Source organism: Mobula hypostoma, chromosome 20 (assembly GCF_963921235.1).
Source record: "Mobula hypostoma chromosome 20, sMobHyp1.1, whole genome shotgun sequence".
NCBI lineage: Eukaryota > Metazoa > Chordata > Chondrichthyes > Myliobatiformes > Myliobatidae > Mobula > Mobula hypostoma.
In genome coordinates, this window is record NC_086116.1 from 19,216,213 (window position 1) to 19,230,764 (window position 14,552).

Here is a 14,552-nt window from a genome sequence, read left to right on the forward strand (position 1 = left end):
ATACTACATCAATGCAGGGATATGATAGTCCGAGGGGCAATTCAAAGGAGATTTACCAAGATATGATTATGAAGACACGTAGTCCTCTTTTATTGTCATTTAGTAATGCATGCATTAAGAAATGATACATTATTTCCTCCGGTGTGATATCACAAAACACAAGACAGACCAAGACTGAAAAAACTGACAAAACCACATAATAATAACATATAGTTACAACAGCGCACAATACCATAACTTGATGAAGAAGTCCATGAGCACAGTAAAGCCCAAAGTTTCTCAAATGTCCCACATCTCATGCAGACGGGAGAAGGAAGAAAATCTCTCCCTGCCATGCCGACCACAATCCAACTCTGAGTCATCTGAAAACTTCGAGCTTTGATCAGCTCTCCGACACCGAGTACTGAGCGCCATCTCTGTCCAAACAATTCAACCTCCTTCTCGGTCGCCAAAAGCAGACAAGGCTGGGAATTTTGAGGCCTACCCTCCGAAAGATTCCCAACCACACAGTAATGACAGCAGCGAACGGGCATTTCAGAAATTTCTCCAGATGTTCCTCTGTGCTTTCATGTCCATTCTCCATCAAATCAGAATCAAATCAGATGATGCCAGAGACGACATTTTTCAATTATAAGGCAAGATTGAATAGGCTGGGGTTGTTTCATTTGACTCAGGGAAGTTGAGGGGTGATTTAAATCAACATCTATAAAATTATTAAGGGTCCAGTAACCTATTTCCTTTTACAGTGAACTTAATACAGGTACTGATTTAAAATACAGATATTCCTTGATTGCAAACATTTGATTTATGTACTTTTACTATAATGTCATCTTTTGGATCTGTGTCTTCCATTTATAAATCCATTTCTGTTATAAAAAGTAGCAATCCACTCTCCAGCCATAGTTAACCCTGCAATACATTTCACTTGGCCATTTCAACCTTATTAAAAAAATGTTATTTCACAGAACATTTTCCTGGAACACTTTTTTTAAACAAAGTATGAAATGCCTTTAATGAGTTGAAACGTGAAGGGGCAGTAATGAAAAGAAATGTCACCTAAAGGATGGTAGGGGTTTAGAAATCACAATGGCGTGATTCAGGAAGAAGGACATACCAGATTTAAAATGCATTTCGGAAAGCAGGAGATGTGCTATAGTCTTAATGGCTTGGAACAAAAGGAGAAATGCAAGATCAAGTCTCAATAACTGCATCTCAGTTGTATGAGCACCATGGGCAAATGGAGCTTTTTCTGTGCTGCAAAACGTTCAATCTTTTTATGACATCGAGTCCACACTACAAATGAGAGATTGTACTGTAATGGCACTTTAAGTTAATAACTCATTCCCAGAATGGAATCTCTGCCAGTGCTTCAGTTCCTCACTCTGACTCAACGGCAAGAGATGGAACAAGTGAAGGCAGGAGCAAGTTATGGGACCTGCACAGTCTCAGAGCAGCTCTACCATTCCAGCTTTCTTTCCTGAAACAATATCAGGATATGCGGGAAATGCAGGTCAGGCAGCATCAGGCAGGGGAAAGATGGGCCCTAGCATTTTCGTTACAGTTTTCGTTACAGTTGCTCCATAAATAATTAAATAGTAATAAAACCATAAATAGTTAAATAGTAATATGTAAATTATGCCGGGAAATAAGTCCAGGACCAGCCTATTGGCTCAGGGTGTCTGACCCTCCAAGGGAGGAGTTGTAAAGTTTGATGGCCACAGGCAGGAATGACTTCCTATGATGCTCAGTGTTGCATCTCGGTGGAATGAGTCTCTGGCTGAATGTACTCCTGTACCCAACCAGTACATTATGTAGTGGATGGGAGACATTGTCCAAGATGGCATGCAACTCGGACACCACCGTCAGAGAGTCCAGTTCCATCCCCACAACATCACTGGCCTCACGAATGAGTTTGTTGATTCTGTTGGTGTCTGCCACCCTCAGCCTGCTGCCCCAGCACAGAACGTACCAAATCTGCTCAAAGTCCTAATGAAATACAACCACCGTTATTGTGCCTCCTTTGTAATTGTATCAATACGTTGGACCCAGGATAGACCTTCAGAGATGATGACACCCAGGAACTTGAAACTGCTCACCTTTCCCACTGCTGATACTGCAATGAGAACTGGCGCGTGTTGCCTCGATTTACTCATCCCGAAGTCCGCAATCAATTCCTTGATGTTGAGTGCAAGGTTGTGGTTGCAACAGCACTCAACCAGCTGACCCACCTCAATCCTGTACAGCGCCTCGTCACCATCTGAAACTCTGCCAATAATAGCTGTGCCATCTGCAAATTTAGAGACGCCACTTCAATCATGCAGTCATGAGCACAGAAAAGAGTAGAGCAGTGGGCTAAGCATGTATCACTGAGCTGTGCAAGTGCTGATTGTTGGCAAGGAGATATTAATTCTGATCCACACAAACTGTGGCCGCCCAATAAAGTCAAGGATCCTGTTGCACAGGAAAATAAAGGACAGGTTTTGGAGCTTGTCTGGTTATAACTGAGGGTATGATTGTGTTGAATGCTGAGTGTAATCTATAAACAGCAGCCTGATGTAGGTATTGCCATTGTCCAGGTGATCAAAGGCAGAGTGGAGAGCCAGTGAGATTGTATCCACAGTGGACCTGTTGTGGTGATGGGCAAATCATAGCTGGACCAGGTCCTTGCTTAGGCAGGAGTTGATTCTGGCCATGACCAACCTCTCAAAGCACTCCATCACAGTAGATGTGAGTGTAACTGGGCAATAGTTGTTTAGCTGCTGAGGCAGCTCAGTCTGCTCTTCTTGGGCACTGATATGATTGTCACCCTTTTGAAGCAGGTGAGAAATCTGACCTTAGCACTGAAAGGTTAAAGATATCCTTGAACACTCCCGCCATTTGACGCAGGTTTTCGATTCCCCATCAGGTACACTATCAGGGCCTGATGACTTGCGGTGGGGAGGAGGGTCCACCTTCTTGAGAGATGTTCTGACATCTGCCTCCAAGACAAAGATCACAGTGTCACCAGATGCTGCAGGGATTCAAAGAGGTGTAGTTTTATTCTCCCTTTCAAAGTGTGTATAAAAGGTGTTGCGCTCATCTGGGAGTGAAGCATCAGAGCCATTCGTGATGTTACGTTTCGCCTTATACGAAGAAATGGCCTGCAATCCCTGCCAGAACTGATGTACAACAAATTCTATCTCTAACTTTAATTAGAATTGTTTGCTCACTCTTAAAATACCCTTCTGTAGGTTGTACCTGGACTTCTTGTATAGTTCTGGATCACCAATCTTCAATACCCTCAGCAGACTACAAATCTCAAGATTCACCCATGGCTTTTGGCTTTGGTATGTCCAGTATGTTCTTGAAGGCACACATTCATCCACACAGATCTTGATGGTCAGTGACAACTGTGGTGTATTCATTCAAAGATGAATCCCTGAATATTGTCCAGTCTATAAGCACTCCTCTACCTACCTTGACCATACCTTCTTGATCCTCACCACTGGTGCTGCAGATTTTAGTCTCTGTTTATATGCTGGGAGTAGAAGTACACCCAGGTGATTGGACTTTCCAAAGTGTGGGCATGGGATGGCATGGTAAACATCCTTGATGGTGTATAACAGTTATCAAGTGTAGGCTTAGTATCTCTACTTTCAGTTAGTCCTGACGAAGGGTCTCCGCCTGAAACGTCGACTGTACCTCTTCCTATAGATGCTGCCTGGCCTGCTGCATTCACCAGCATTTTGTGTGTGTGTTGCTGGTTATCAAGTGTGTTGGCTTCTCTGGTTCCACAGGTAATATGTTGTAGGTACTTGTTCAGAGACTTCTTCAAGTTGGCTGGATGAAATCCCCTGCAATGATAGGAAAGGAATCAGAGTCCACTGTTTCTTATCTGCCGCTCACAATGCTTAACTCCACCAGTGCCTGCCTCAGGTTGGCCAGAGGCAAGACGTACACCGCTACCAGGATGATGGCAGAAAACTCTCTTAGAGGATAAAACAGACGGCATTTAACCACTAGAAGTTCCAGATCGGGTGAACGGGATTGAGAAAGAACTGCCTTTTGCATTCTCCACCTCCTCTACCTGCCCTTTCGGTGAATGGTGAGGCAGTCAGGCTGCAACACGATGTCCCAAATGACAAGGGTGAGTCATGTTTTTGTGCACAGCAGTCTCTGATGCCCTCTGGTACTGCAATCTTGCTGGGGTTTTCAATTTTATTTTCCAGAGACTGTTCATTTGCTGAATAGTTGGAAGTGGCAGTTCAAGGCCTGTGTTTCAACCGTACCTGTAATCCAGAACACCTTCCCTGCTTCCTTTTTCTTAAAGGAGGAATGCACTCGGGTCTTGAGTCTGCCAGTTTTTAGGATTGATTGATTTTTTTTTAAATCATCTTAAGATAATGCACTTACTGAAGTACTCTTGGCTGTAACCTTGGATTTCACCTATAGTAGTCCTAAACAGGAATACTTGATGATTCCCATTGGAGCTGCATGCAAATAGTCATCACTTATCAGCGCCATCTTGGACCACTAGAGGAACTCAACAAGTCAAGCAGCATCTCTGACATTAAAATCCCCAGACAAGTCCGCTGGTGTAGGACCTTACAGTCATCCTGTCATCCAGAGGTGGCACCAGAGATTTTCTCCCTACCTTAGTTGCCGACGCTGCATTTACAATGACACACCAGCAGCAGATCCTGCTCGAGACTTTCAAACTATCCATACTCGAACCAATGGGTGCAAGGGCCAAGTGATAAGCTGCCTACTTCTTCAGCCACTGCCACCAGGCCACATGAGAATCCCTGGTTACTGGGCTATAAACTCACACCAAGGGGAAGGAGCAAACAGGTTATATAGAATACAAGGTTGCAGATAAAGTTAAGAGCACAATGTTATCTTCAGTTATCTGTGCACTGCCACACATCCCACTCACTCCAACAACTGCTCAGCTAATGTCTCATGCTTAGCTCCCTGTTCTTAATGGCATAAATTGCATGGCATCCTCGATTAAAATGGGGCAAGTGTTTGGATTTTGCACAATGTGTCTGGCTGGGAGCGCAGCCAAGCAATAAGATGTGTATACTTTATAAGACTATTGGACGATTGTATCTGAAGATGAGTGAAAACACATAATGCATGAGCCCTGTTCAAAATGAGCAATGTGGTGCATTGTGATGGTGTGTGGCTGCTGTTGAGAGATGGAATTAAGCAAGTCCTTACTTTGACCACAAGATGGAGGTGATTAAACCTTTTGCAACGTTGCCAAAGGCGAGGGATCACGATGACGTACTCAGCAAGACGACAACCTCGTCCCACAGGGCTGGGTTGGCCTCCCAGATTCCAATGCACTGATTACATTGTTCCTTCCCAGTAAGTGATCAGGGTGTCTCAAGTAAAATTCAGTTGGAACTCAACTTTGCATTCCACAAGCCTGTCTCATTCTTTGGAGAGGCTCCCATCAGCAGATGCATGGAATGCACACCTCCCATTTAGCAGCTTCCATCAGTGCAAACTAAGGCTACGTCCACACTACACCGGATAATTTTGAAAACGCCGGTTTCGAGTAAAAATGACAGGCGTCCGCACTAAGCGTTTTTCAAAATATCTGTCCACATTAGACGGATATTTGGGCGAATCTCCTCCTACTGGGCATGCGCAGGGCACACAGAAAACAAGCGAAGAGGAAATTGTATACTTGGTGCGCATTTGTCCAGTTACAGACTAGAAAAACTTGAAAGGAATTGCTCTTGGCTCTCGTGCAGAAGGACTTAAAACTAAAAAAAAACAAATACTGGAGCGTATGGAGGCAACTGGGAGGGAGTTCACGGACAGTATCACCCGGCTGACGACGAACATTGAAAAACTGACTAACTCTATTGCATTAATAGAGCACCTTGTTAAATGTATAAAACATGTCTGCATCAGTGTTATCTTGTATTTCCATACAATGTTACATTAGGCTGTTACACATCTATTGTTAGAGAAGTACTTGCATAAATAGGTAAACCACCTTCATACAAGCAAGGACAGAAAACAGGGCAAAGTGAATATACTTATTTATTCAGTAAGCTATGGGTCAAAGTATTCGGTGAGTACATTTCTAACTCTTCTGGCTTCAGTCTCGTTGCCGTCTGTTCTGAAATTGTTAGATTATGTGGGGGGTTGCGTTCAAGAAAACAACGAAATGCCGCACTGCGGCCATCTGTTCCAGCACGTCATGACAGCGTTTTTAAATAGTCAAAAAAGCTCACTTTACAATTTAACTCTCACACCGTTCACACTGACTGCGTGTTATAACAACCATACGGCAGTGCTTGCGCAGTACCAAGCAGAAGCAGAGAAAGCATTGTTGTTGTGGTGTTGTCATGACAGCATTTTAAAATCTCTTCGGTTACCCTATACACACCGCAACGGATATTAGCCGTTTTCAGATTTATTCATTCTGGAGACCGTTTCTGAAAATCTCTGTTTTCAGGGGATGAAAACACCGTTTCAGTGTGGACAGAAGGTCAAAATGAAGAGAAAAAAGCTTTGTTTTCAAAATTATCCGGCGTAGAGTGGATGTACCCTAACCTTAACCAAGCTTAACCAAAGTCAACATGTATTAAGGGGACACATTATGCAACTGGCAATCATAATAAGGTGCGAGCACCTAATTAGTAAGCAAACAATTTCCAGTGTTACCCATTTCTCTATTCCTGTCAACACGATTCGCTGTGCTAATTGTTTTTCTTCGCAACTTTAAGAGCAGGTTGACTCATCATTTCCTTTTCCTCTTTGCAAACATCTTGTCTTTAGAATTCAATATCCTGGTGAGCAGTGCAGGTGTAATCATGGTGATCACTCAAGACAAAAATTGACGGGTTTCTGGACATGAAGTCATATGAGGAACATACTTAAAATTGACACTAGGGTAAAAAAAACCATTCATGATCTTGGTTAATGGCCTAATCCCACTCCTGCTTCTCAAGTTTTTCCTCAAATAGATATCCTGTCTAGTTCATGCTCTAATTTCAAGGTGATTCATTTGCCACTAAAGTTCATTCAGGTCTACCATTATCTGTAAAGTTCATTTCATCAGTTTCTTCTGCTTATCCCATGTGTCCATCCATATTCAGGTTACTAGCCATTGTCTCTTTTTCCAATTACACCACTCACACAGTCACCTTGTCTTCAACTAGTGCAGTCTGCTCCATTGTCACCATTCAGTTAAGGAACTAGTCGGCATTCAGCTGCTGCATGAAAAGACACATCTCTATTCACATCGTTGCCAGTACCGATCTCACATTTGGAAATGAAATAATTCATCAATAAAATTTCTGTCATCAACCAAATTGCCATGACAATAACATCAAAATTCAACCAGCAATATAATTGTTCAGTTGGTGTACCGGGCTCAGGTTTCTTATCACTGATATAGTTGTGAATTCTGTTGCTTTGCAACAGCAGTACAGTGTAAGATGCAAAAATAAGTTATATTAAAAGAAATTTTAAAAAATCAATAAATAGAGCAAAATAGCAGGAATGTGTTCCTGGACCATTCAGAAATCTGATGGCAGAAGCTGTTCCTAAAAATTTGGGTATGTGTCTTCAAGACTGTAACACATTACTTACAGTCCAATTGATTTTTTATCTTCTCGAGGCAATGAACCTTTAAACAGAGAATTTTATAGATAGCTAGCAAAACAAATTCAATCAAGCTAAATGGGAGAAAGGGGTAATCAGTGTAATTGTGGTCCTGATTCTAATTTTGCCGTTCTGCAACTTATTCCCCGAACTAGCATTAGTACAGAAGAATTAATAACCTACTTTCCACATTAAACTCAACTTAAATCTACCACCATTGTCATACCAGCTACACATTAATTAGTATTGAAATCAGTTATCTTCAAAGAATCTCCTTGTATACATATCTTTATACATTGAGACTGTATAATATCTAAAACATTAATAGTATATGCCAGAAGTTCCATTATAAATTTATGTAATTTTGAATTAATATTAATTGAAAATATTCAGTGATATGTCCCAAAGTTCTACCTCATAATTTTTAAATTTAAAGTTGATTTGTATCTGATCCAGTGAGGGAATGTGACAAAAAGTGATCTTAAATGCCACATTTGAAAATAGCTAATTTTTATCTTTTTTAATTACTAGAAGTAAAAGGAATAATTAGGCCAAACAAAAAGAAACGGTTTGTAATCTTTAACAGAATGAAACATATAATTCAAAATTAAATAGTGAACTTTTCAGCTAATATTCGGATTAGAAAAAAAAATTATATAGAAAATAATCAAAGTAAATGCCAGTTTGCCCAACTACCTCAAACAAGAGAAAATCTGCAAATACTGGAAATCCAAATAAAACACACACGAAATGCTGGAGGAACTCAGCAGGCCAGGCAGCATCTATGGAAAAGAGTACTGTTGACATTTCAAGCTGAGACCCTTCAGCAGGACTGGAGAAACAAAGATGAGAAATTAAAAGTTGCGGAGGGGAGGAAGAAGCGCAAGGTGATAAGTGAAACAGGGAGGGGCAGAGGGGGAATTAAAGAGCTGTGAAGTTGATTGGTGAAACAGATACAGGGCTGGCAAAAGGGGGGGGTGGAATCTGATAGGAGAGGTCAGAAGGCCATGAAAGAACGAAAAGGGTGCGAGAGGGAGGTGATGGGCAGGTAAGGAGATAGAGTGAGAAAAAGGAAAAGAAAATGGGGAATGGTGAAGTGGGGGACATATACCAGAAGTTCGAGAAATTGGTGTTCACACCATGACGTTGGAGGCTACCCAGAAGGAATACACGGTGTTGCTCCTCCAACCTGAGTGTAGCCTCACTGTGGCAGCCGAGTTCTCACACTGCTGAGCACGCCCAGAGCCCTGCAGCAGACAGCAAATCTATACCATTGTCTCCCAATCACTTACTCATATCTACAGTCCATATATAAACTGGGTGTTTGTAAGGTGTGGAGGACGTGCACTGCCTAATTTTCCTTTAGCACCATTCAAGCTTTTGGCTGAACCATTTATACAAAGAATACCCATCGGGTCACATCAAACCACATCCCCACCCCAGGCTGTACTAAATAAAGCCCGATGAGATGACACTTTTGAGCTGGTGATCCAAAGGTGAGCATGAATGGTGTGGAACATTTTCACCATTAATAATTCAGACAGGACAAAGTAACCTAGTGTGTACAATTATGGATGAAGCCAAACCATTGGGGTTATTTACATTAGGGACGAAGGTCCATCAGGAAGAACAGAAAATTTTTTTGGAGGTTGGAAAGCTGAAGTAAAGAAAAACAAAAATGAAAACCAGAACTTCTGGCAAAGCCGGGAATGTTTACTTGGTGGTCATTTCTTTTTTCGAGATTTCTTGCCCCAATGCTCTGAAGGCTGTGATACTTCAGATTTAAACTACGCTTTGATCCAAACAATTCCTTCTAAATTGCCTCAGGAACAGAGGACATTAATCCAATCTCACCCGCTCGCTCTCCCCTCTTAATCCATCAATTACACATACATTCCTCTTGCTGGTTTCCTCCACACCTCACTCCCTTTATTCCATTCTTCCCCTTTCTCCATCAAATGCCATCACCTTAGTCACTTCCACCTATCACCTTCAGCTTCCGACATCATTCCCATGCTCCCCTCCTCACTTCATGAGCTCATCATCTCCGCCCCAACCTGGAACCACCCGTTACTGGCCACTCTTACCCCACTCCCCTTCCCTTCACATACTGGCTATCTCCCCTCTACCAGTCCAGATGACCCAAAATGTCAACCCTCCATGGCTGCTGCCTAACTTGTGGAGTTTCTCCAGCATTATGTGTTTCTCCTGATTCCAGGATCTGATGTCTCCTTGATCACTTCTAAAACCTATACCACAAAAAATAATTCCCAGTTACTTTGCTTCCCTATGATAGTGCTTTAAATGGCTTGTTCATTCAGTTTCCATAAGACCATAAGACATAGGAGCAGAAGTAGACCGTTCTCTATTCACTCCAGTCTATTCATCTCAGTTTCTCTTATATACATATAGGACATATTTCTGCTTTTTCATATGCAAGTACACCATATTTATCATATTTCTTAATGAACTACTTAACTTCTCTGTCTACAGGTCTTCTAACGTGTTCTCCTTGATACGCATCCTTCCTGTTAGTAATATCACATAGTTTGGCACCATCAGTTGATTTGCACCTCAAGCCATTTATCTTGCTGGAATGATTGATGGAGCAAATATTCTACTCCAAAGATGCTTATCACTTAATCACCCTCTCAAATGCACCCTCACCCTAGGCTCCATTTAGTTCCTGTCTCTTTTGCCTCAGGAAAGGCCCAAGAGGCTTTGGTGTGTCTAAATGGTGCAAGCTGCAGCCCTTGACAGAGACTGTTCTCATTCAATTGATGGAGGTGGAGCAGGTTTGATGAAAACTGGCTCGAGGCAGAATCTGGCATCAGGAACGGAAGGGGTAAGGTTAAATGGACAGTTCCCTCTGTAACATTGCCACAGTACTGCCTCCAATCTTACTGCAATTAAAATAAATCCTTAGAAGTTGCTTCTCACCAACTGGACAACTGCTCTACCGCAGTTATTTCTAGGAAAGCATTAAATGAAGATTTGGATGTCTACTTGCAGGATTCATTTGCTCAGTTCCAATAGATAGCAAAATAGTTTCAGGAAGTAGACAATCTTGGAAAACATGAATAATAATGTCCTCATGCAAATGTCAAAGGGTGATAAAATGGCATTAATTCAGGAAATAATTCATTGAAAATTAAATATTTGATTCTTATAGAGACATAGAACTCTACAGCACAGAAACAGGCCCTTCAGCCCATTTAGCCCATGCTAAACTATTAATCTGCCTAGGTGCATCAACCTGCACCCGGACCATAGTACTCCATACCCATCAACGATATACCTCTTCTAATTCTTCTTAAATGCTGAAATCAAACCCTCATAAACCACTTGCACTGGCAGCTCATTCCACACTCTGAACCCCTCTGAGCAAAGTCCCCACCACTATGTTCTCTTTAAACATTTCGCCCTTAACCTCTCACCCAACTCAAGTGGGAAAAGCCTGCTTGCATTTGACCTATCTATACCCCTCATAACTTTGTATTCCTCTATCAATTCTCCCTTCCTTCTTCCACAGTCTAGGTAATAAAGTCATAACCTATTCAACCTTTCCCAACAACTCAGACCCTCAAGTCCTGGCAATATCCTTGCAAATTTTCTTTGCAAATAGTTTTTCTTATGGCAGAGTAACCTATGGCTGCAGTTGCTGTTGCAAGTTTGTCATTGCATTTACTGATACGGAATCTTAAAGTATTATTGCAAAGGAAGTGGAAACCACTTAGAGAGGAATATCTCATTTTCTATTTTGACTAAAGAGACTGCTGGAACCTGGAGCAAAAAAACCAAATTGCTGGACAAATTTATGTCAGGCAGCACCTGTGGAAACAGAGGAAAGTCAACATTTCCGGATGTGAACCTGATGTGGGGTCCCAACCCGAAATGTCGTTTCTGCCTCCAGAAATCCTTCAGTGATTTGCTTTTTCATCTTTCACCTCAATGTAGTTTGGTAACTCTCTTCACAGTGGAACACAAGAACATGCCGATGTCTTCTACTACACGGAAAGGTTTGTCAGCAGGGGAGCCAGAGGTACCAAAGATCATGTGGAAACCTTGTAAAAGTGTTGCAGAACATGGCATGTCCAGCAAGGGTGACTGACCTACCAGGCTGAACTACCACCATTTGATTCATGAGATCCACATGTTCACAGTCCTGAAGATTTGCCTCAATGTAAACAATGAATAACAATGCTCCCAGCACAGCATTTTACTCCAACTCCTTACATTCTACTCCATCTCCACAGGCACCATGTACATTTCATCTAATTCTTTATTGAATAACAGACAGAAACTTAAATTAATAATCTAATCTCCCTTTATTCCAGGTGATATTCTAAGTGCGTATCAATAGGTAAAAATTCTTGCCTTATTAGAGATAAGTTAAGAAGCAAGTCTGTTTATGTTGCTCATTGCAACTGGACATGCCTCCATGTATTGTTAGTGCAACAAATTTTGTTCAAATCATACAGAGAACTGAAATTTACAGTTACTTACTTGGGTCTGACTTAGAAAATGTATCTCGATCCAAAAGATTCCTGCAGGGAAACAAAACATCTCATTAAACACAAATCTATGTTTAATATTTAAATTGTAAGAATGAAAAGAGAAAATGCCAACAATTCTCCTGAGCTTTAAGCATATAGGATTGGAAATGTCTTTCAACCATCAGATTCCAGAACCAGTGTGGATAACTACACTCACCTCAAAATTGAACTGATCCCACAATCAATGCAGGTCAAACAGCAACATGATTCAGTCCTAGGTTATATACACTTTCAAGGATTCTAAAACTCACACTCTCTGTATTATTTATTTATTACTATTACTTATTGTTTATCTGTAAGTTTGCCTTTGTGTGTAGTTTTCCATTGATCCCATTGTATTTCTTTGTTCTACTGTGAATGCCTGCCACAACATGAACCTTGCGGTAGTATAAGGTGACGTACACATACTTTGATAATAAATTTACTTTGAACTTGGAATTCTGTCTAAAATTATAGGCTCAATTCATTAGAACTTTGCCTTCCTAGGGGTAAAGTTTTACCAATTGTTAGGAAGCCATCAGATAGATCAGCAGAGGTTATATCACAGGGCACCTTTCCTTTCTCCTACGGAAGGCTTAGTCAGATCTTCTGACTTGACAAGTCATCAGAATATTTATGGACAAGAGAAACATTCAGGACAAAATAAACATGGAAAATTATCTGTAAAATCGGATTATTTAAAGACTCAAGTCAAGCAGAACTGTTGAGAAGACTGTTATGACAGATATCAGTGAGGAATATCAATGCAAACTTTATAGTAAAACGCTACTCAGCAAGCTACCGAATTCACTGAGCGACTGGCAGATCCATGTGTAAAAGGGGATCAGACAGCCTTTTGGAGACCAACCATCTTTCATCTGATAGTTAGAAATTTGTTATTAACATGGTCAAATGGGTAAAAAGAAACATTTATTAAGTTTCACACATCAAAGTTGCTGGTGAACACAGCAGGCCAGGCAGCATCTCTAGGAAGAGGTACAGTCGACGTTTCGGGCCGAAACCCTTCGTCAGGACTAACTGAAGGAAGAGCTAGTAAGAGATTTGAAAGTGGGAAGGGGAGGGGAGATCCAAAATGATAGGAGAAGACAGGAGGGGGAGGGATGGAGCCAAGAGCTGGATAGGTGATTGGCAAAAGGGATACAAGAGGATCATGGGACAGGAGGCCCAGGGAGAAGGAAAAGGGGGAGGGGGGGAAACCCAGAGGATGGGCAAGGGGTATAGTCAGAGGGACAGAGGGAGAAAAAGGAGAGAGAGAGAAAGAATGTGTGTATATAAATAAATAACGGATGGGGTACGAGGGGGAGGTGGGGCATTAGCGGAAGTTAGAGAAGTCAATGTTCATGCCATCAGGTTGGAGGCTACCCAGATGGAATACAAGGTGTTGCTCCTCCAACCTGAGTGTGGCTTCATCTTTACAGTAGAGGAGGCCGTGGATAGACATATCAGAATGGGAATGGGAATGGGATGTGGAATTAAAATGAGTGGCCACTGGGAGATCCTGCTTTCTCTGGTGGACAGAGCGTAGGTGTTCAGCAAAACAATCTCCCAGTCTGCGTCGGGTCTCGCCAATATATAGAAGGCCACATCAAGTTTTGTGTTTTTACTGTTGTCCACACTAATTTTAGTTTGGATACAAATGAAGAAGTTTCTCATTCATTAATCTGGCATAGACTCAAGTCAAAGATTACAGTTCAAACAGCAACACGATTTGGCAGCAGGATATATACACTTATATTATAAATATAATTAACTAGGTCAACTAGATCCACACCAAAATATATAAATATCCATATTTTCATTTCTTCTTAATGCTATGTGTAATTTCCTTCATGAAATGTTACTGGACAATTGTAATAAAAGAAAAAGTACTATTCAGTGAATTTTAATTAATATTCATTTTTGATAAAGGAGCACGTCCAGCAAGATTAACAACTAGTGACCATCCTAATATCTCCCAAGACAGTACTGGGCACACTTTATCTTGTGAAGGTATTTCTGCAAAATCTGTAGGTAAATGTTGAATCAGCAACCAAGTAATACAAACATGTAACATTATACAGCAAATTATTCTCTGCTGTATGCCATTATTTTTTCATCCAACGGTCTCTCCACTCAATACCATAAAAGTTATTAAATGTAAACTCACTCTCATAAATCAGAATTAACTTCAAATTAACCTCATCAGACTGATCTTGATTTAGGGAAACACAAGATGACCTTCTTCACAGAAATCTAGACCATTGCCTCTCAACTCTCAGAAACAAGACAAAGCCCATCATTATTACAGAACAACATGATATAATGTTGCACCTGTCATCGAGTTACAGCACAGAAATCAGCCCTTCAGTCCATCAAGATGGCCATCAAGCACCCTTCTACAATAATCAT

General features: G+C 41.3%; 1 protein-coding gene across 1 annotated transcript in view; it reads right to left on the reverse strand.

Moving 5' to 3' along the window:
- LOC134359358 (copine-8) overlaps positions 1-14,552 on the reverse strand; it is a 338,437-nt gene that overhangs the window by 253,800 nt on the left and 70,085 nt on the right. The window contains exon 2 of the mRNA XM_063072488.1: positions 12,115-12,155. Within this exon, the coding sequence (XP_062928558.1) occupies positions 12,115-12,155 (41 nt within the window). The remainder of the gene's footprint in view (positions 1-12,114; positions 12,156-14,552) is intronic.